Genomic DNA, 23944 nt, shown 5'->3' with positions numbered 1-23944 from the left:
TAACAAATTGAGGAATGATAACTAACGCTACTTTCCATAGATTAGCGACAATTGTGACATACGATTCAGAGAGTCAAAGTCAAACATATGTACAGCCCAGCATGTCCATGCCTACCATTTTGTCCTTGTATACTAATTCCATTTGCCCACAATAGGTGCAAATTCTTCTATGCCTTGCATATTTAAATTTAAAATTAGTTATTGTATCTGATTAACCTCCTCCAAAGATAGCCATTACAGCTAACAATCACTGATGTAAAAAAAATCTTACCCTTCACTCACCTTAAATCTATGCCCTCTTGTTTCTGACAATAGAGAAGAGATTCTGAGTATCTACTCTTTTATAATTTTATATACCTCCATGAGGTTACCCCTCAGCCTCTTTTGCTCAAGGAAAAAATAGCCCAGCCAATGCTGAGGGAATGGAGCAGCTGGGCTTGTACACTCTGGAGTTTAGGATGAGAGGCAATCTCATTGAAACATATAAGATTGTTAAGGGTTTGGACATGCTGGAGGCAGGAAACATGTCCCAGATGTTGGGGGAGTCCAGAACCAGGGGCCACAGTTTAAGAATAAGGAGCAAGCCATTTAGAACGGAGACGAGGAAACATTTTTTCTCACAGAGAGTGGTGAGTCTGTGGAATTCTCTGCCTCAGAGGGCGGTGGAGGCAGGTTCTCTGGATGCTTTCAAGAGAGAGCTAGATAGGGCTCTTAAAAATAGCAGAGTCAGGGGATATGGGGAGAAGGCAGGAACGGGGTACTGATTGGGGATGATCAGCCATGATCACATTCAATGGCGGTGCTGGCTCAAAGGGCCGAATGGCCAACTCCTGCACCTATTGTCTATTGTCAATCCAAGTTCCCAAGTCCTTCAAGATGTTAGCACAAATTTTTGTTTTTAAGTATACTGAAGGAAAGTAGAATTCTGAATAAAATTCCATCAAGACCAATTGTGCAAAAGAGTTAGTCTTCATGTTATTTAAAATAGCTCTTCAAATATCGAAATGTCTATGATAGATGTGCAGCTGAATCAATCTCTTACTGTTGAATTATAGATAGGTTGATGAAAGTATGACAAGGTAGTATGATGTGGATACATTTTTCCATCTTATTTGAAAAAAAGATGTAGTATAAGACACCAGTAAAGAGGGCATTCATGAAGAACATTGAAGAGAGCTATTACAGATCATATAATTATTTTGTTCAATGTCAAAAAAAACAATTAAGTTCTTATTTTCATTATATAATGAAATCCTTCAATGGTGTTATTATCATGCAGTACCAAAAACATACTACTCAGTAGGACACACAAAAAGCAAAGCATTTCTGCAGAAATACTGGCTCTACTATATTCAGGATTTCAAACTCTCAGTATTAATTAAATTCAGATACCAGTCCCGACCCTGCTTAATTTATAAACGGCTGCGTTCTTGGTTTAATTTTACACATTAAGGATTAACAGCAGTGTCATACCTCATTTGGCACTAAATTAATAATACCAATTTTAGTGATGAATTATGCACTTTATGTTATGTGAATTCAGTTAACACAGGGAACATGAGTGATACTGAGTTATTAAATCAATTGTCTGCTTATTCCAGTGCTTTGAAAACACAGCTGAAAGAGCATAAATTCTTCAAAGGAACATTTGAAAGGTTAGTTGAGAAAACTGGCAATGGAAGAAAATCAGCAATCTGGTAGTGCAGTATTTTCTAATTAAGGACAGCAACATTTACCCATATCATACTGCTAACTTTGAACAGTATTAAATGAATGAACTATAGGTTATCTATACCGGGGAAATAAATAATTACAGTCTAATTTACTTATGCCATTCCTGGACATATTTTAAAAAGTATTATTACACTTGGTACTTCTCCAGGCTCCAAGCCATTTTCTCCACTCTCAGCTTCACTGGTTTCCTCTTCTGTGGAGACTCCACTACTTTCACGTCCTTTCCAGCAGTTCTGTTGGATTTCTGCAGCTACATCATCAAATGTGTTCTGACACAATTGTCCCTTTTTGATGATTGCATTCACCAACGTGGATTTCTGCAGATCCTTACTCTCCAATTTGACTTTCAGGTCAAGGTCTGCATTGTCTAGGTATTCTGAAGAGATGTCAAATGCATCATCTTTGTCAACTGGTGTCAATGAAAAACAATCATCCAATTTTCTCTTTCCATTAGCTTTATTTCTATACTTGGTGCTGACAAAATTGGATTCTGATGTTGTCTGGTAATTGTCTGTGGGTGAAAAGAATATTTTACTTTAGATGATGCGTGAGAAATATTTGGATGTTAACAGGAAATATAAAATACTATTTCATGCAAAATGGAGCTGCCAACAAAACACAAAGGTCCTGGTCACTACTGAGTCAATTTAAAGATGTAATGTGTGCCGTGGAGCAATGGAACTACTTTGTAAATTCTCATACTCAGTTTGTTCTTTTACTATTCATCTTGAATTTATGTTGTTGGGTTACCAATTACCAATACAGGCAATCTCAACTACCTTAACTACCATTTCTAAATTATTGGTGATAAATTACTTATCTCTTTGGAAATAATTGGAAAAGTATTAGTAACATATTTTATTAAAATATAAGCAATTATATTTTAGGCAGGAATTATAACAATGTGCACATGTCATATTGTTTATTGCAATTAATAGGAAAACTCACATGGTTCCATCTGAGACATTAACGTTTTAAATTTGTACTATAGATTGCTGGCTGGATCAAAATTTTAGATTATTAATTTCCTGTAACAAAAATTAAAATGTAATACCATTACCTATTCCTTCTAATTTAATGCAATCAATCTTCCAGTGGGAATTAGTCAATCAATGTTTGATGTTGTTGCCTCAAAGTTATCAGCCATCTCCTTTTGATACCTACTCTGCCTCGGTTTCCCTCATGATGCTGTCTCACTTAATGTATGCTTTCAATCAAATTGCCCTAATACCTACCTTGTCAACGGGACATCATTAGGAGTTCACACTTAACAGATATTCCAGCTTCCATTTTCAATTTTGTACATAACTTTACAACCTTGATCTAACATAACAAGATATTTTCATAGTGATAAAAAAGACATAATATAAATTACTTCCCATTCAATATCTGAACATTTCTGAAGTCTCTGCTCACACCTCTCGGCTCCCTTCCTCTTCCTCACATTTAAATGTTGCCACCATGTGATCATATCATATGGCATGAATGTTCTACTTTACCATCTCCTCTCTTTAACTTTTCCATTGCCTCAGAACAATCATCTAGCTTGTCTGATTTACAGGAGCCCAGGCTAAGATTTATGAGTCATCATTAAATACAAGCAAGGTGTCGGAAGACTGGAGAGAGGCAAATGTTGTGCCTGGAAAATGCTAGGAACTACAGGCTAGTGAGCTTAACATCTGTGGTCCGAAAGTTACTGGAGTGTATTCTGAGGGATAGGATGTACATGCACTTAAGATGGACAAGGGCTGATTTGGGACAGCCAACATGGTTTTGTATGTGGGAGGTCGCAACTCAAAAATTTGATTACGTTTTTTGAGGAGGTAACCATAAAGGTCAATGAAGGCAGAGCTGTAGACGTTGTATACATGGATTTCAGTAAGACATTCAACAGGGTTCCACATGGTAGACTTCTCTGGAAGGTTAGATCCCACAGGATCCAAGGAGAGATAGCTGAATGGATAGAAAATGGACTCCATGGAAGGAAGCAGAGGGTGATGGTGGAAGCTTGATTTTTGGACTGGAGGCCTGTTACTCGTGGTGTGCCTCAGGATTCAGTGCTGGGCCCATTGCTGTTTGTCATCTATGTCAATGATTTGGATGAGAACGTATATGGCATGGTTAGCAAATATGCAGATGACAGACAAGTGGGTGGTATTGTAGGAAGTGAAGATAGTGAAGAAGGATCTTGATCAGTTGGGCAAGTGGGCAGAAAAATGGTTGATGGAATTTAATGCAGAGAAATGTGAGGTGTTGCATTTGGGGAGCTCTAACATGGGCAGAACCTACACAGTGAACGGCAGGAGAATCGGGTTTGGAGGGAGAGATAGATCAGCCATGATTGAATGGCGGATTAGACTTGATGGGCCGAATGGCCTAATTCTACTCCTATTCCTTATGACCTTATGATAGTCGACATACATTCCCTAAAGCACAAATAAAGAACCAACAAATAAAGAATTCAGACTTCCCTGAATAACAAAAGAAATACACCAAAAAATGACAGGTTATGATAAATTTGACTTTTGGATACCGATGAAAACCAGACCGATTAGAAATTAATGAGGCAAAGTGAAAACTAAGAAAGCAAATCTAAGAGAGGCAAAGAGAGTCTAATAGAACATATAAGCTGCAAACCTCAAACATAAGCTGAAAATGTAGATGTATTCTATGGGCAGATAAATAAGAAAAGGTAGTATATATGGAGTAGTATCTACTGTGGAAAAGTGCACATGGATGCCAAGGGCGGGTTGAAGGTATTAAATGAGCATTCGCATCTATCTTCAACAGAGATGGGGTAGTTCCAAAATAATAGTGAAGGAAAAGGTAGTTGAGACAGTTGATATGTTAAATATTGATAGGATAGCGGCTTTAGAAAAGTTGGTTGAACTTAAAGTAGGTAACAACAGCAGGACCAGATGGAATGCATTCTTGGATTTGAGAGAAGTACAAGAGAAAACCAAGGTGGCAATGACCACAAAGCTTTCAATCCTCTTTGTTACAGGGATGATGCCAAAGGATATATGAAGAGTAAAAAAGAGGCAAGAGTGGACGTTAGGCTGCTGGAGAATGATGCAGGAGAAGTGATAATGGGAAATCAAGAAATGGCAGAGGAATTTAATAATTTTTTTGCATCAGTCTTCATAGTGTGCCTGCAGTCACCAGCAGTGTGCCTGCAATCCTAGAGAGTCAGGAGGTGGAAGTTAGTGGAGTGGCGATTACTAAGGAGAGGGTGCTAGGAAAACCGAAATGTCTGAGGGTAGATAAGTCACCTGGACAGGATGGACTGCACCCCAGGGTTCTGAAGGAGGTGGTCTCAGAGATTATTGTGATATTTCAAGTATCACTAGAGTTAGAAGTGGTTCCTAAAGATTGGAAAATTACGAATATCACCGAGCTGTACAAGAAGGGAGCAAAGCAGAAGAACAGAAACTATAGGCCTGTTAGTCTTACTTCGGTGGTTGGTAAGATTATAGAGGATTATAAAGGATGAGGTTTCGCAGTGCTTGAAAGTTCGCAATAAAATATGCCAAAGTCAGCATGGTTTTGTGAAGGAAAGATCTTGCCTGACGAATCTGTTGGAGTTCTTTGATGAAGTCATGATCACACAATGAATGGCGGTGCAGGCTTGAAGAGCCAAATGGCCTCCTCCTGCACCTATTTTCTATGTTTCTAAGTTAATAGTAGGACAGACAGAGGGGAGGCTGGAGATGTTGTTTACCTAGATTTTCAGAAGACCTTCGATACGGTACCGCATATCATGCTGCTTGGGAAGATGAGACCCCATGGTATTGAAGGGAAGATACTAGCATAGATAGTGGGTTGACTGGATGGCAGAAGGCAAAGAGTTGCAATAAAATATGCTTTTCCAGGTTGCCTGCCAGTGACGAGTGGTCCGCAGGTGTCGGTGCTGGGGCCGCTTCTCTTCATGTTGTATATTAATGATTTGGTTAAGGGGATTAAAGGCTTTCTGGCCAAGTTTGCTGATGATGCTAAGATAGGTGGAGGGGCAGGCAGTGTAGAGGAAGCAAGGACTCTGCAGATGGACATGGACAGGTTAGGGGAGTGGGCGGAGAAGTGTGAGATGAAATTCAGTATAGCAAAGTGCGGAGTCATACATTTTGGTAATAAGAATACAGGCATAGATCATTTTCTAAATGGAGAGAGAATCCAGAAATCGTAGGTGCATAGGGACGTGGGAGTGCTGGTGCAGGACTCCCAAAAGGTTAATGTGCAAGTTGAATAGGTTGTAAGGCAGGCAAATTCAATGCTAGCATGTATACCTGTATATCAAGAGGACTGGAATACCAAAATAGAGATGTAATGCTGAGGCTCTATCAGGAGCTGGTCAGGCCGCATTTGCAACACTGTGAGAAATTTTAGGCTACATATCTGAGGAAGGATATGCTGGCTCTGGTGAGGGTCCAGAGGAAATTTACATGAATGGTTCCAGGAATGAGTGGGTTCGCATATGATAGCCTCTACTCATTGGAGTTTAGAAAATTGAGGGGGGACCTCATTTAAACTTACAGAATAATGAAAGGCATAGATAGAGTGGATGTGAAAAGGATGTTTCCACTGGTGGGAGTCTAGGACCAGCCACAGAATTAAAGGGTCATAGCCACAGAATTAAAGGGCACTCTTTTAAAAAGGAGATGAGGAAGAACTTCTTTAATGAGGATGAACTTCTTTCTTCTTTAGCAGTCAGGGGCCTCTAACCTTCCGTTGATGGGACAATCTTACTCCCGTAGCCGGCGGCGAGTCTTTCTCGTCGGCGTGATCAAGCTCCTGCATCGAGGGGCGATCTTAGCTTGCCCGCGCCGGGTGATCTACCCCGGGTCGGGATAGTCGAACGTCGTGCGACTTTTGGAGCTCCCGACGTCAGTCTCAACCCGAGATTGCGGGCTCTCAATGGTAAAATCCACAGGTCGCGATTGGAGTGTCGATCCCAGGCAAGGGATCGGCTCTGATGGTAAGTCCACGTCCCCGCGGTGGGGCTCACGGTCAGTCCCGAGCAAGGCCACCAGCTCCATGATGTTAGGCCGCAGAGCAACCGGAGATACGATCCTGAAAACAATCGCATCTCCGGCAAGGTAAGAGATTGAAAAAAAGTTTCTCCCTATCCCCTCCCCCACCCGCCCATAAAACAAACCAGAGAACATTAACACAAACTTTTAAAACACACTAAAAATAACAAAAAAAAAGACAAAAAGGACAGACGAAAAGAGTATCATCTCCGGTCGCTCTACGGCCTAACATCGTGGAGCTGGAGGCCTTGATCGGGACTGACTGCGAGCCCCATCGCGGGGACGTGGACTTACCATCGGAGCCAATCTCTTGCCTGGGGTCGACGCTCCAACTGCGACCTGCGGATTTTACCATCGAGAGCTCGCCGTCTCGGGTTGAGGCTGCCATCGAAGCGCCACCCGGTGGTAGGAGGCTGAGATCAGTCATGATTAAATGGCGGAGTAGACTCGATGGGCCAAATGGCCTAATTCTATTCCTATAACTTGTGAACGTGACTAAAGAGTGGCAAAGGTACTCGTTTGTTCAAAGGAATAAGGATAAGCCTCAAAATTACAGGCAAGTCAGCTTAATCTCCATGGTAGGCTCATGGTAAACCTTTTAAAAACATTAATCCTGGTCTTAAAAGGTGAAACAATGGTGCAACTGGTAGAGGTGCTGCCTCACAGCACCAGAGACCTGAGTTCATTCCTGATCTCGGGAGGAGTTTGCACATTCTCCCTGTGACTGCATGGATTTCCTCCAGGAGCTCTCGTTTCCTTCCACATCCCAAAGACATGTGGGTTTGTAGTTTAATTGGCCTCTGTAAATTGCCGCAAGTGTGTATGGCATGGATGAGAAAGTGGGATAACATAGAACTAGTGAGAACGGGTGATCAACAAAGCCGGTGTAGACTCAGTGGGCCAAAGGGTTTGTTTCCATGCCTTATCTCTAAACTAAATAAAAATAATCAATAATCACTTGGAGGAAAATGGATTAATTAAAGTTAGTTAAGGGCAAAATATATTGAATCAATGACGGAATTTTTTGATGAGGTGACAGATAGTCAATGTTGCGCAACTGGACCTAGAGAAGGCATTTTATGAGGTTCTTTATAACAATCATATCAATGGTCAATGCACATAGCAGAAAAAAAACAATAATAGCAATACAAAGTTGGTTAAGTAACAGACAACAGGGTGTCATGATGAATGGTTGCTTTTCACTGAGAATAGATAAATAGTGGCATTCCCTAGGGAACGGTCTTATGGACATTGCTTTTTAATCTATACCAATGATATAGAGTTGGGGTGCAAGCTACAGTAACTAAATTCGCAACTTTGGCAATATTGTAAACTGTGACATGGATAGTGATAAATTACAGCGGGATAAAATCATGCTGGTAGAATGGGAACGTGGCATTTGATGTGCAATGTAGAGAAATGTGAGGTGATGCATTTGGGTAGGAAAAATGAGAAGAGGCAAGATAGAACAAAGGATACTTTTCTAAGAGGAGTGCAAGAAAAGTGGGACATAGAGATATTGGTGGACCAATCAGACTGAATAAGGCACAAACAATACTGGGTTTTATCAATGTAGGCAATGAGTATGAAGCAGGAGATCATATGATGAAACCTGGTACCATCATGGCCTTCAAGAGGGAATTTGATAAATATACAGTGCATTAAAAAAAATGCAAGGCTGCAGAAATGGGGCTCCAGGGTGGGGCTCGTGTAGGCATTGAAAGTGGAACTGCTGCGTTAGACACAATAGGCTAAATACCCTCCTTTAGTGCTTTAAGAAATGTACAAATCAATAGTGAAATCAGAGACCTTCCTTTTCATTGATGGATCATGCAATGCATTTACACATTGACCCACTGAAAGTGACTGCAATATGTAAAACTGCTCTGCAGATTGAGTAAGTGAAGACACGATAAAATAGCTAACCTGACATTTCAACGGTACACAGAAGATACACAAAATTGCTGGAGGAACTCAGCGGGTGCAGCAGCATCTATGGAGCGAAGGAAATAGGCGACGTTTCGGGCCGAAACCCTTCTTCAGACTGGATGTTTGCTTTGAAGTGCTTTGGAGAAAGGAACACATCAATCACCTCATTCCTCACCTGATGACTGCTCTTCATCCATTCTTTTCTGATCCAGCTGCTTTCCCTTAATTATTTCTTCTTCAGGACTCATTACTGCAACACGGTTAGACTCCCGTTTCTTCACTCCCCCATTAGAGTTTTCATCATTATTGATACCATCTGTAAGTGGTTCAGCTGCAGTTGTTTCTTTGGCCACAGGATCACTGAATATCTTTTCATCTTCTAGAGATTTTATCTTTTTAGATCGAGTTCTGAACCGATACACACTGCAGAAGACACGACTGTCAGATTGGAATTGTCATGGGTAAAATGAGCTATATTCTTCTGAACAATTTCCCCAAACAACTATTTACACTATATTTATTCTTTTTTTGTTTTTTAATATGAATTCTATGATATGTGGTTGACAGTTATTTTGTAACAAGTACTTTTCATCATTTTGAACATTTATAATTATCAAGAGTATATCCTAAATGCCGATTTAACGTTGCAACACAGTGACATAGTAATGAAAATACTTCCACAGATGTTATAAGAACATAGAAAGGTACAACACAGGAACAGGCAAGTCGGCCCACAATGTGTGTGCCAAACGATGCCAAGATAAAATAACCTAATCTGCCTGTGATCCATATCCCTCCATTCTCTAGATATCCATATGCCTATCTAAGAGCCTTTTATACACCACTATTGTATCTGCCTCCAACACCAGCCCTGTCAACGGGATCCAGGCACCCATCACCCTGTAGAAGATTAGCTATCAGTCTTTGCTGCTAAATTCCTAAACCAAACCCACATTTCAAAGTTAATTGCGTTGAATAAGTTACCTTTTCATGGGCATTCCAGATTTCCTTTGAATTACTTTTCTTTGTTTCTGCCAAATCTCCAGTTCGGGAGTTGATTCAGGGGTGGGTTTTGTGTGATCGATGGTTTGAACATCCTTTCCTTGTTTCCAAAGTGCATATCTACTTGGCTGAAATTTTTCTATAAAGATGTCCATAGATATCTTGACCATGTCTTTCCGACAAGAGCACTAAGAAAAGAAAAAAATCCATTAGCAATCACATATGTTGTCCAAATTATTTTTCACACCATTCTCAAGGTGGACCTTCTTGATCCATCAAAGCAATTTCATACCACAGTGGTTCAGCACTTATCAGCAGGGAATTATACTTCAACCATATTAGTGAGATAATTGACTCACACCCTGGGCTTTCCTTCTCAGGATTTTGGAAAAATAACTTAATTCTCTTTGCAATTGCCCAACTTCACAACTGCTTTTACTGATGCAATCCTTTTACTGTTTATATCCTTTTTACAATTGCAATTCTTAAAATGCAATATTTGGATGAGAAGAAACATATATTGAATTATTTTGTTAATAAGAACTATATTTATTTATCTAACAGTGGCTGCCATTCTTGGTCGTTTCTTCCTCATGAATGTGGACAAGTAGTTTATAAACACAGGCAAGTACAGGACTATTTAAATTACTCATCATTACTGAGCATCATTGCTGAAAAATTGGAGTATTTCAGCGGGCACCTCCTTGCACGAAGTGTCTGCACAGGAATAGTGTATTGGCATTATCATCATGTGTACCAAAATATAGTGCGAAACCTTGTGTGTCAATCAGTCAGATCATACCATACCATACATGAGTACAATCAAGCCATACAGTACAGCAGGTAGTGTAAAGAGAAAAATAGCCAGATTGCAAAATATAGTGTAACAGTGCTAAAATTGTAGACAAAGTGCAAAAAAAAAAAGTCCAAGAGCTACAATGGGGTAGGATTGGTAAATCAGGACTACATCCTTAGCTTATGAGAGGTTCATTGAGTACTCTGCTAACAGCAAGGAAGAAGTTGTTCCTGAATTTGGTGCTACGTGTTTTCAAGTTTTCATATCTTCCCACACAAGAGAGGTGAAGGGGGGGATGACCAGGGTGCAAGGGGTTCTTGATTATGTTGCCTGCTTTACTGATGCAGCACGAGGTGCAGATGGAATCAATGGGGGAGGGAAGGAGGTTGGTTTGTATGATAGACAAGGCTACACTACAACTCTGATTTCTTGCAGACTTGCGCAGGGTGATTGCCAAACCAAGTTGTGATGCATCCTGGTATAATGCTTTCTATGGTGCATCTTGTGTCAATGGCGCTGGGATAGATTGGCACAGGTCCCATGTTAGTATAGGCTTTCATTCATGAATCTCTACATCCACATGCATTTCTTCTTTAGATAACAGATTCCATTCCTGGATAAAATGTACAATTAAATAATTATTTTGAAGTAGCTCCCCTCATTCTCCCTCCTGAATAAATCTGTTCATTAAGCCCTACATTAAGAGTCTATTTTATATCAAATCCCAATATGAATGCTTCTTAGTTTAACAGGGCACATTTGAAAGTAGCCAAATGCCTGCCTGCACCAAATAAATATCATCCATCTAATCTGGAGACATGTGAGTTTGGTGAGATAATGCTTCAAACTATGTAAATTGCCACCAACTCTGTAAAACTTACTCCTCCAACTCTAACCGGTTATGCTTTCTTCACTTCCTTCAACCACCGTCATATTTCAGAACTAAGCTCAGAAATATTCCTTTCACATCTCTGCATCTCTATATTTTTCTAAAATGTCTTAAATCTCCCTTTGACTAAGGTTATAATCACATAATTTCTCCATTTTGTTGGCTCAATGGCAATTTCTGCTTGATTGCGCATCTCTGAAGTTTCTTAGTTCTTTTTTCCAAAGACTCGATGTAAGCTGTCACTTGGAGGTCATAATAAATTTATGAACAGGAGATATAAAAGTATGATGTTAATTTTACAAAATACAATTTCTATTCAAAAGACATTCAGAGAAGCAAGTTCTTTAAAGATAAAAGTAATCAAATATACTGCTCTACTGGACACGACTCCATGCAAATCAGCCAACCAAGGAAAAGGTTTGGCAAACCAAAGTGATCTGCAGTAAGGAATGGGCAATTTATTCAGTCAAGAGATGAAATAGTGCACTTATAGCATAATCAGAACCTTCAACAGTTTCTGTATTTTAAGCATTCTAATATAAGAACATTTAGTTGTCTATCTATCAGAAGAAGCATATTCAACAGAACAACATAGCTCCTCTACAACGGCGAGACCAAGCGCAAACTAAGTGACCATTTCGCCAATGCCTGCTGGATCTCCCGACTGCTAATCATTTTAACTCCCCTTTCCATTCCCATAGCAATGACTCTGTCCAGGGCCTCCTCCATTGCCAGAGTGAGGCCGCATGCAAGTTGGAGATACAGCAACTCACATTCTGCTTGGATAGCTGACAACTCAACGCAGTAAACATCGTCTGGTCCAATTTTAAGTAGCAGCCTCTATTTTTCCTGTTCCCGCACACCCCAGTGCCTTTATCTCACTATCCTTCCCCTCTTCCCCACCACCTCTCCACTCCCCATCCCCTTTCACCTATATATCTCCCTCTGGCTTTACATTTCACTCCTCTTCTGTCCTTCTCTGACACCATTTTGTCTAGTTATCCATCCATCTCCCAATCAAACGCCCTCACCTGTATCCTCCATATCACTTGCCAGAAGGTAGACACAATATGCTGGAGTAACTCAGCGGGACAGGCAGCATTCCTGAGAGAAGGAATAGGTGACGTTTCGAGTCGCGACCCTTCTTCAGACTGAATCACTTGCCTGACTTTGTCCTGTCCCCACCTCTTTTACAGGTTTCTCCACTCCCCCCCCCCCCCCTACTACAATCTGTAGAAGGGTCCCAACCCAAAACGTCACCTATCGAATACCCCCATAGATGCTGCCTGCCCTGCTATGTTCCTCCAGCACTTTGTGTTTGGTTCACAGAACAAAATCTGGCGCATGGAAGATTTTGGCATAAACATTGAAATACAGTAAATATTGAAAATAATAACAGGGAATTCATTTCTCACAGCTTCCCAGTGCCCAGAGATGTGGGATTAGCATTCTCGAAAGGAATCAAATAATCGGACAGATCAGAACCAGAAACAAGTCACTGATCATAAAGCAACTTTGATGAATTCAATGGTCCTTTCTCAGTTTCACACTCATGCTCTGTGAATCACAAAAGATAATGTAGAGATGATATCTCAAACACATTTGACAATCCTCCAAATGAAAAGATGACACCTAATTCTCTAGATTTAATCTTTTGTTTCCATTCAGCTAAAAATTGTGGTAGTGGTCTTATTCGGTTCAACCTTACACATGGTTTGGAAAATAAATGTGTCGATTGCTGTACATTTGAACATTCCAAAGAGTTTTAAATAGTGTCTAAAAGTCAATATAGTAAAATTATGAAACCAAATGGCACAATGACAATGCGTCTAGATTTATAGCCTAATTTTATTACATTTAGATACTAATAGTTGGACACAAAAGCTGGAGTAACTCAGCGGGTCAGGCAGCATCTCTGGAGAAAAGGAATAGGTGACTGAAGAAGGGTCTCGACCTGAAACGACAGTCTGAAGAAAGGGCTCAACCTGAAACATCACCTATTCCTTTTCTCCAGAGATGCTTGTCTGTCCCGCTGAGTTACTCCAGCTTTTTGTGTTTATCTTCGGTTTAAACCAACATCTGCAGTTCCTTCCTACATTCCTAGATATTAATAGTAATGTATTCAGATGAACAGTAAACATTTCAATTTCAAAACTGAAAAGTTTTATGGATGTAGCACAGTCCATCACAAAGACCAGACCTCTCACCAACAAAGTTTTTCACTGTACCTCAGTATATGTGACAATAATAAACCTAAAGCAAGCGTGGAAATAAATGTGTGGAATAAGTAGTGTTCTTATGAGAAAAAAAAAAGATATGTGGACATAAACTTCTATTTCTTGCTACCATAATACAAACATGTAATAAAAAAGGCTGTTCACAATTCTTCACAGCTAGCATATCTCCATTATGTGTTTAAGAAGGAACTGCAGATGCTGGAAAATCGAACGTAGACAAAAGTGCTGGAGAAACTCAGCGGGTGCGGCAGCATCTATGGAGCGAAGGAATTAGGCAACGTTTCGGGCCGAAACCCGTCACATACATTATGTGTTTCTATTTCTACAAGCACGTTTTATAAATGAAGTGGATGAATACAAAGCATAGCTAGCACATTTTATAATGCATTTTCAAATAGATTTCTTCTCAACGGTGATATGAAGCCTATATTCATTGATAAAATTCTTCTGTCCTTAACATGGAAACTGCCATTCCCCATTTGAGTACATCAGCAAGTAGTTGGGGATTTCCTCTTTTGAGAATAGTAATGCAATTTAATTTGTTGTAGGCATTAGTAACTGATATAATAACATAAACAATTCATCCTTTATACTTTTTTTAATATTTATCACTGTTGCTTAATTAACACTTAATCAATGTCCACTGCCAAATCCATGACTAAACACTGCTCCAGGATTTGGCCCAAGGGTTTTTTCTGATGGTACCTCAGGCAATTATTAGATTCACAACGAATATACAGATTTCTACTTGACGTACCTCACTGATCAAAAGTGCAGCTGTTTTCTAATAGTTCATAGCTCTCATAATGATGACTGGTATACTGGCATCTCAGGAGCCTTATAATTTTGTTGATAGCTTCCTTTACCAAGTAATGGCCACCATTCAATTTTCTCAGTGGGCCCTGATGCTCCAATTAAACACCATAAGGAAGCTGCATATATATAGCCTGGTTCCCAAACAACATATTCTTTTTAATTAAAAAACTGCAGCTGCTTTCTGTTCATCCTGGGTCACAGTAGCTCGTGTATAGCATACAAACTGCAATTGAATATCAACTCTGAAAAAGCAACTTACATTTGTATAGAAAAAAAAATCATGTGGTAAAATGGCTCAATTCATGGAAAACCTACAAAATAAACTTTGACACCAAGTGACAGAGAGATACATTAGGCAGATTATTGGACACAAACCTTGGTTAAACTGGGAGGGATTGAATAGGAGATATGAAAGATCAGAGCAATGTTTTTTTGCAGACCTTGGGAGTTCAGGGAACGCATGCCCACGCATAGAACAATTTAAAACAGAAAGGTTTAAAAGACCAGAAAAAAAAACTAATATTTAAGTGAGTCGATAAAGCTGGAGGAGAAGGTCATGAAATAATTAAAACAGACAGGAGCAAATGTAGGCCAAATTTCTCCTTGAGCCTATTCTCTCATTCAGTAACATCGTGGCTGATCCAATTGTGGCCTCATGGATTCTGCAAACCACAATTCTGGAAACTAAGTTAAAATCGACAACACTGTTTGCTGTTATGACATAATGGCAAAGAACAATGCAATAATAAAGATTACCTTCTACCATTACTACCAAGACTAATTTAAAATTAGGATGTTATTAGAAGACACTTTGATTTTTTCCTGCATGTAGAAACAAAGAACTGCAAATACTGGTTAATACACAAAAGGACACAAAGTGCTGGAGTAAATCATGGGTTGGGCTACATTCCTGGAGAACATGGATAGGTGACGTTTCAGGTTGAGACCATTCTTCAGACTCCAATCTGATTTTTCCTGAGTTTTTCCATCTGTTCCATTATCACCAAATTATCACAATTAAGCCTTCTATTTGTCAGCAACCAGAGGTTTACAATCTCAGTGCACATGTCCTGAATTTGCTGGCAGGTATTTGCTGGAAAACATGTCACCATACATCACTGTTGGACTCCACATGGAAATCAGCAAAGATGCACAAATGTATTGAGATTCCTCAGGATTCATGCTGAGGAATCAGCTTATAGATCCTGAAGCAAGTTACACATGTCACAGGAGCCACAAGTTTAATCACTTGAATGGAATTTTCTTTTGGCTGTGGGGGAAGAAAGATATTCAGAAGTTTGAAAAACTAGAACGTTTTGACAGACAGCAAAGCTGGAGGTGTACTGCTGTCATCTCAAGCTTTCTCAGCTGTTTAGACACAAAATGCTAGAGTAACTCAGCGGGACAGGCAGCATCTCTGGAGAGAAGGAATTGGTGACATTTCGGGTTGAAAGCCTTCTTCAATCTGAAAAAGGGTCTTGACCCAAAACGTCACCCATTCTTTCTATCCAGAGATGCTGCCTGTCCCGCTGAGTTACTCCAGCATTTTGTGTCTATCTTCGGTTTAAACCAGCATCTGCAGTTCCTTCCTACAACATTTTCTCAGCTGTTTCATGGGCATGACTTGGGTAACTTGACTACATCATACAAAACCCTTGGGCTATGATTATTTTTTTAGATACACCTCAGGTCAATGCAGCAACAATGGTTACCCGAGTGGCATTGAACCTATTTTTCAGGTTGCTAAGCGTTAGTCGTTCTTTCCTCTGATGCCTCAAAGTCTACCCACAATATTCTAATATTGCTGATCCGACATAGTTAACACTGGACTTGTAACAAATCAAACTGGAAAGTACAAGTACAAATAATCAATAAACAAATAACCTCCATTTTAAGTATAAAAATGTGTTAACCAAGTCAACCACAGTAACCCAGTCAAAAACCCTGTGCAGCAAGAATGTACCACATTGGTATAATAATAATAATGAAAATCATCTTTTTAAAAATTATAGTACTGAAATCTTAACTGTTTCTCCCTATACAGATGATATCTGACCTGCTTTCTGGTGGTGTTTTTTTATTCAGTAGAGGTATAGGAGACAAGAAACTGCAGATGCTAGAATCTTGAGCAAAAAACAAAGTGCTGGAGGAACTCAGCTTGTCAGGTAGCATATGTAGAAGGAATGGACAGACAATGTTTTGGGTTGGGAGCCTTATTCAGAGTCCTGAGACATCACCTGTCCATTCCCTCCACAGGTGCTGCCTGACTCGCTGAGTTCTTCCCGTACTTGTTTTTTCGCTCAGTAGAGGACCGTCTAAAGGTTACAAAAAATCAATGACATGCAGAGTATGGGGCTAACAAGCTAAAGAATTTCAATCTGATTTCAGTGCAAAACATCCAGAACTTTATTTTGGGTGGATATTTTAATACAATTTTCTGAACTGAAATAGTATTTTCTTCTTTCAATCACTATCAAAATGCTTTAAACAATGTTAACATCATGAATCTATCAGCAATCCATTTTTTTCCTTCTTCGTTTCTGCAGGTTCACTTTCTTTAAACCCGTTTTGTAAAGCCAAAATTAAAAACAACTCATTTTAAAAGTCACAATCAAGAGTTATGTTCAGCACCAACTTTTGAAATATTATCACGACAAAAGATTGGTATTGATTATGTCTACATTATTTTGAACAGTAAGCAATAATAAATCATGCATGAAATCAAACTAGGAAAATAAGCTTGCTGATCAATTTACCATGTGAAATAACACTTGAACCCAACAGAAAATACTATCAATATATGATTATGTGAAAAATCAGTTCTTGTTAAATTTGGTCAGCTTTGAGAGGGTTGGTAAGCAAAATGCTGATACGATGACTTTGCAAATCAAGTCAGCTGTGAATGGTTAAAAATGATTGAAACCAAATGTAAGGCTTTTAATTTAACAACAAACTACAACTGTGTTCAAGGTGAAGTCATAAAGCAATAAAATAATTGTATTATTGCATATAGTTAAGATAAAAACGGTGATATCGAAAAGAAAACCAAAGGATGAGAGAAGGAGGATAACCAAGTGCAAGACTAAAACATTAATGAACTGTGATTAAGTTTTCCTATTAATGTCTTGCATACCAACCTTAAAACAAACACCAAAAAAAACGTTAGAAAACGCTAGTAGTAGGGCCCCCTTTGGTCATGACTGACCATGGGTGATGCATCCTAGTTTTCAGGTGATGTGTGGTCAGATACAAGCCTGGGGCGATGTCATATGGAGGACAGGCTGTTGCGCATGCAGCACGTCCCCTCTCTCCACGTCGCTGATCGAGCCAAAGGAACAGGAGGGCCGTTACAGTTTGGCACCAGAGCCGTCGCATGAGCTGCCAGAGTGAGGTTGTAGACAACAATGAACTGCCTTAGGGGGCTCCGACTCCGGATTTTCTTGAGGTTTACTCCAGGAGCATTTTCCAAGTCTGGATATGGCCACAAAGCAGTGGAAGTTTTAAATCAGAGTTTTCCCTCTCCTAGAGGGACTGCCTTCCCAGGCTGACGAGCCCAATCTGCCCGAGACTCATGGGGGCAGGAGCATCTACCTTCCCGTGCAGGTCTATAGCACTTGCCCACTGCCCAGAGGATAATCTTGGCAAATATTATCCCATGTGAACATTGCAACTGCATACAGCAATAAATATATATTTTGTTTTAACAACCTAATGAATTCAAATTTAAGTACTCATTCCAATTGCATTTCATTCTGGAATATGGCAACAAAAACATTGAAGTTGATTGATGAGTCATAGCCACGGTAAAATACATCAGATGAATCCGTTTAATTCATTGGATGACTAAGCAGGGGAAAGGGATACAAGAGATATAGACAATGATATGGAGAGAAGTAGAACATTGTCCCTTGGAATGGCAAAATGATGAACAAAATGACACTACCCCAAATATCAAAATCGTATTAAAAAATTTCTAATAGTCAGAATGGTTGGTCAATAAGGGAAATATCAATGCAGGTTAACAGTAGCTGCCTAGATGCTCACCAACCTTAACTGGATGTCCTACATCTGTAGAAATCTTATCTCGTCTTTTTGTTATAAAATTCTGCCAATAACTATCTGTTTTCAGTGCATATTATGCACGTATTCCATTATGTCAATTTAATTTGGTACAGAATTCATTTTTCCAATATGTTGATCAAGGATTGCAGAAGTGGGAAAGCAGAAAATTCTTCTCTCTACATGTATTTATGTGCAGTTATGTCCTATTCTATACCATTGTTTGATTTGAATTCAAATTTGGCCTGAACTCAATGCATTTAATACATCCAGATATTGATTAAAGTGCTGAATAAAATATGCCAGTAATTCAATTAATGGCAATTAACTATGGTTTTCATTTGGAAACTTAAATAGTATACAGCAACTGGGGCGAATAGAAAATAATTATACCTGACATAACAAATAAGAAAAACACAGGATTATTGAAAATATCAGTATCAAAAATGTTAACAACTAAACCAACATAGAAAAATAGAACATAGAAACATAGAAAAATAAGTGCAGTAGGCCATTCAGCCCTTCGAGCCAGCACCGCCATTCAATATGATCATCCAAAATCTGTTCCTGCTATTTCCCCATATTCATTGATTCCTTTAGCCCTTCTGCCAGTCCCCGCTCAGGGAAGATATTACAGCAGTGCTTTGGCAGGGTAGATTGGAGGGCTCATCTAGGGAGGCTATTTGGGTGGAACTGAGAAGTGGGAAAGGTGTAGCAACACTTATAGGGGTGTATTATAGACCGCCAAATGGGGAACGAGAATTGGAAGAGCAAATATGTAAGGAGATAGCAGATATTAGTAGTAAGCACAAAGTAGTGATTGTGGGAGATTTCAACTTTCCACACATAGACTGGGAAACACATTCTGTAAATGGGCTGGATGGTTTGGAGTTTGTAAAATGTGTGCAGGATAGTTTTTTGCAGCAATACATAGAGGTACCTACTAGAGGAGGGGCAGTGCTGGACCTCCTGTTGGGAAATGAGACGGGACAGGTGGCGGAGGTATGCGTTGGGGAGCACTCGGGTCCAGTGATCACAATACCATTAGTTTCAATATAATTATGGAGAAGGTCAGAACTGGACCTAGGGTTGAGATTTTTGATTGGAGAAAGGCTAACTTTGATGAGATGCGAGATGATTTAAAAGGAGTGGACTGGGACATTTTGTTTTATGGGAAAGATGTAGAAGAGAAATGGTGGACATTTAAAGGGGAAATTTTAAGAGTACAGAATCTTTATGTTCCTGTTCGGTTGAAAGGAAACAGTAAAAATTGGAAAGAGCCCTGGTTTTCAAGGGAAATTGGACATCTTGTTCGGAAAAAGAGGGAGATCTACAATAATTATAGGCAGCATGAAGTAAATGAGGTGCTTGTGGAGTATAAGGAATGTAAAAAGAATCTTAAGAAAGAAATTAGAAAAGCTAAAAGAAGATATGAGGTTGCTTTGGCAAGTAAGGTGAAAGTAAATCCAAAGGGTTTCTACAGCTATATTAATAGCAAAAGGATAACGAGGGATAAAATTGGTCCATTGGAGAAACAGAGTGGGCAGCTATCTGCAGAGCCAAAAGAGATGGGGGAGATATTGAACAATTTGTTTTCTTCGGTATTCACCAAGGAGAAGGATATTGAATTATGTGAGGTAAGGGAAACGAGTAAAGTAGTTATGGATACTATGAGTTTCAAAGTAAAAGAAGTACTGACACTTTTGAAAAATATAAAAGTGGATAAGTCTCCAGGTCCTGACAGGATATTCCCTAGGACATTGAGGGAAGTTAGTGTAGAAATAGCCGGGGCTATGACAGAAATATTTCAAATGTCATTAGAAACGGGAATAGTCCCCGAGGATTGGCGTACTGCGCATGTTGTTCCATTGTTTTAAAAGGGTTCTAAGAGTAAACCTAGCAATTATAGACCTGTTAGTTTGACTTCAGTGGTGGGCAAATTAATGGAAAAGATACTTAGAGATAATATATATAAGCATCTGGATAAACAGGGTCTGATTAGGAATAGTCAACATGGATTTGTGCCTGGAAGGTCATGTTTGACTAATCTTCTTGAATTTTTTGAAGAGGTCACTAGGGAAATTGACGAGGGTAAAGCAGTAGATGTTGTCTATATGGACTTTAGTAAGGCCTTTGACAAGGTTCCTCATGGAAGGTTGGTTAAGAAGGTTAAACTGTTGGGTATAAATGCAGGAATAGCAAGATGGATTCAGCAGTGGCTGAATCGGAGAAGCCAGAGGGTAATGGTGGATGGCTGTTTGTCGGGTTGGAGGCAGGTGACTAGTGGGGTGCCTCAGGGATCTGTGTTGGGTCCTTTGTTGTTTGTCATGTACATCAATGATCTGGATGAAGGGGTGGTAAATTGGATTAGTAAGTATGCAGATGATACCAAGATAGGGGGTGTTGTGGATAATGAAGAGGATTTCCAAAGTCTACAGAGTGATTTAGGCCATTTGGAAAAATGGGCTGAAAGATGGCAGATGGAGTTTAATGCTGATAAATGCGAGGTGTTACACCTTGGCAGGACAAATCAAAATAGGACGTACATGATAAATGGTAGGGAATTGAAGAATACAGTTGAACAGAGGGATCTGGGAATAACCGTGCATAGTTCCTTGAAGGTGGAATCTCATATAGATAGGGTGGTAAAGAAAGCTTTTGGTATGCTAGCCTTTATAAATCAAAGCATTGAGTATAGAAGCTGGGATGTAATGTTAAAATTGTACAAGGCATCGGTGAGACCAAATCTGGAGTATGGTGTACAATTTTGGTCGCCCAATTATAGGAAGGATGTCAACAAAATAGAGAGAGTACAGAGGAGATTTACTAGAATGTGCCTGGGTTTCAACAACTAAGTTACAGAGAAAGGTTGAATAAGTTAGGTCTTTATTCTCTGGAGCGCAGAAGGTTAAGGGGGGACTTGATAGAGGTCTTTAAAATGATGAGAGGGATAGACAGAGTTGATGTGGACAAGCTTTTCCCTTTGAGAATAGGGAAGATTCAAACAAGAGGACATGACTTCAGAATTAAGGGACAGAAGTTTAGGGGTAACATGAGGGGGAACTTCTTTACTCAGAGAGTGGTAGCGGTGTGGAATGAGCTTCCAGTGGAAGTGGTGGCGGCAGGTTCGTTGGTATCATTTAAAAATAAATTGGATAGGCATATGGATGAGAAGGGAATGGAGGGTTATGGTATGAGTGCAGGCAGGTGGGACTAAGGGAAAAAAGTTGTTCGGCACGGACTTGTAGGGCCGAGATGGCCTGTTTCCGTGCTGTAATTGTTATATGGTTATATGGTTAAAAGCCATTTCCTTGTTTCCACATTATAAATTCACCTGTCTCTGATCTAAAGCGACCTACATTTGTCTTCACTTCACATCTTTTCCTTTTTACATATCTAAAGAAGCTTTTACAGTCAGTTTTTATATTCCATGCAAGCATTCTTTCATGCTCTTTTTCCCCCCTCTTAATTAACCCCTTGGTCCTCCTCTGTTGAATTCTAAATTTCTCCCAGTCCTCTGGTTTGCTGCTTCCTCTCGCCAATTTATATGCTTCTTCCTTGGATTTAACACTATCCTTGATTTCCCTTTTTTTTCCGCCAGAAAGGGATGAACAATTTTTGGAGTTCATCCATGCGATCTTTAAATCTTTGCCATTTTTGCAAACATCGGAGCAACATATTATTTATGGATGACATGGAATGTACAACCATCGAAAACATTTTATTGGCATGAAAATAGCTACATTTTGATTAGGTCAAACTTTGCAAATCAAAGGAACTAAAATAGCAGATAGGAAGCAACCTCTGGGTAATGCAAGATCCAAAATATATTAAGAGCAGTTTCGATAACAATGCTCCTCAGCAAATAAAAAAAGGTATGGCACTGATTGACAAAATAGTAAAGATGGTTTGCCTTGAAGTTACTGCAGATAAATGTTTATTTATATTGATCTTTAATCTGTTCTTACAAAGAAATTCCTAAGGGATAGACAATCCAGTATAATATTTGACAAGCCTGTGGAATCACATATCTATGTTGACAACACCTGCACATTGCTTCCTCAAAGGACTCAATTCCATTCTCGCAGTTTTTAATGCTCTGTTGTATCCATTCTGAAAATGAAACTTTCTACATCAGTGGTTCCCAGATCTGTTCCATTTGCTTTCACCATTCTCTCCCCTCCACCAAAAGGCTCTCAACCATATCTATTCCATTTCCTGCATTTCTGTTCTGGACATCTCTTCTCCCACCAGAATAAGAATACAGTTTCTCTTGTTATCGCCTTCCAGCTCATCAAACACGATCAATCTAAATTCTGTACCTTCAGAATGATGACACTCTAGCAGAAACAGTCATCTCCCCTTTCAATATTCTTAAGCGGTGGCTCTCTTTACCTATCCTGGCAACAGAACACTACAGGCCACCTTTTGCACTACCATGGACTTGGTTTCCAATTGTATTTTGCACATATGTCTTGTTTTTTTTGCAGTTTCTCTTTTCACTGTTTTGTAGAATTTGTATGTAATTTATGTATAATGTAAGCTTTTGGCGCTGTCTCAGTCTATGTGCTGTGACGCTGACGCAAATAAAACGTTCACGGTATCTTCATTTCAATGGACTTGTGCAATTGACAATAAACTCGACTTGACTTGCAACTACTGACACTTTACCTATTCTCTTTCCAGCATCGAGGCGCAAACAAATGTTCCATGTACCTCATCCAATATAGCATAGTGGATACGGTACACATCTCGCTGTCCTCTCCACAATGGGGAAACTAACAGCAGATTGGATTACTGCTTTGCAGAACTTTTTCATTCAGTTTACAAGGATGACCTTCTAGTTGGCTATCAGTTGAACTCTCCGTCTCACTCACATTCTGACCTGTCTATCCATGGTCTCTTACTCTCATTTCAATGGTCTATCACATGTTGGAGGAAAAGAAAGTCTAACATACATTTGGTACAATACACTACAATCATACAAGACAGACACAAAAAGCTGCAGTAACTCAGTGGGTCAGGCAGCATCACAGGAGCATCTATTCCTCTTCTCCAGAGATGCTGCCTGACCTGCGGAGTTACTACAGATTTTTGTGTCTGTCTCTAGTTTAAAACAGCATCTGTAGTTGCTCCCTACATAATCAAACAAGAGCCAGGCAATGATCATCTCGAATGGACTACCCCAAACACAGTCTGTTTACTCTCCTACCATCCGGGAGGCGCTACAGGTCTCTCCGTTGCCGGACCAGCAGGTCCAGGAACAGCTTCTTCCCTGCGGCTGTTACATTACTCAACACTGTACTTCGATGATTGCCAATCACCCCCCCTCCCCCGGACACTCCTTCCACCAGGAAAAAAAATAATTGCACTACTTTGACTGTATGCATGTAAATATATTTATTTATTGCTCATATTCTATGTCGCTCTTCTAGGGAGATGCTAACTGCATTTC

General features: G+C 39.6%; 1 protein-coding gene across 5 annotated transcripts in view; it reads right to left on the bottom strand.

Moving 5' to 3' along the window:
- kdm4c (lysine demethylase 4C) overlaps positions 1–23944 on the bottom strand; it is a 353632-nt gene that overhangs the window by 197319 nt on the left and 132369 nt on the right. For 2 of the 5 annotated variants that reach the window (XM_033017965.1, XM_033017966.1), the window contains exons 9-11: positions 9675–9880; positions 8866–9128; positions 1866–2245 (exon numbers count right to left, since the gene is read on the bottom strand). In XM_033017965.1, coding sequence (XP_032873856.1) covers positions 1866–2245; positions 8866–9128; positions 9675–9880 — 849 coding nt within the window. The remainder of the gene's footprint in view (positions 1–1865; positions 2246–8865; positions 9129–9674; positions 9881–23944) is intronic. The other 3 variants (XM_033017967.1, XM_033017968.1, XM_033017969.1) reach the window with 2 other exon arrangements.

This window comes from Amblyraja radiata, chromosome 3, assembly GCF_010909765.2.
Source record: "Amblyraja radiata isolate CabotCenter1 chromosome 3, sAmbRad1.1.pri, whole genome shotgun sequence".
NCBI lineage: Eukaryota > Metazoa > Chordata > Chondrichthyes > Rajiformes > Rajidae > Amblyraja > Amblyraja radiata.
Note: the sequence above shows the minus strand (reverse complement) of the source record. Positions and strands in the feature narration are given on the sequence as shown.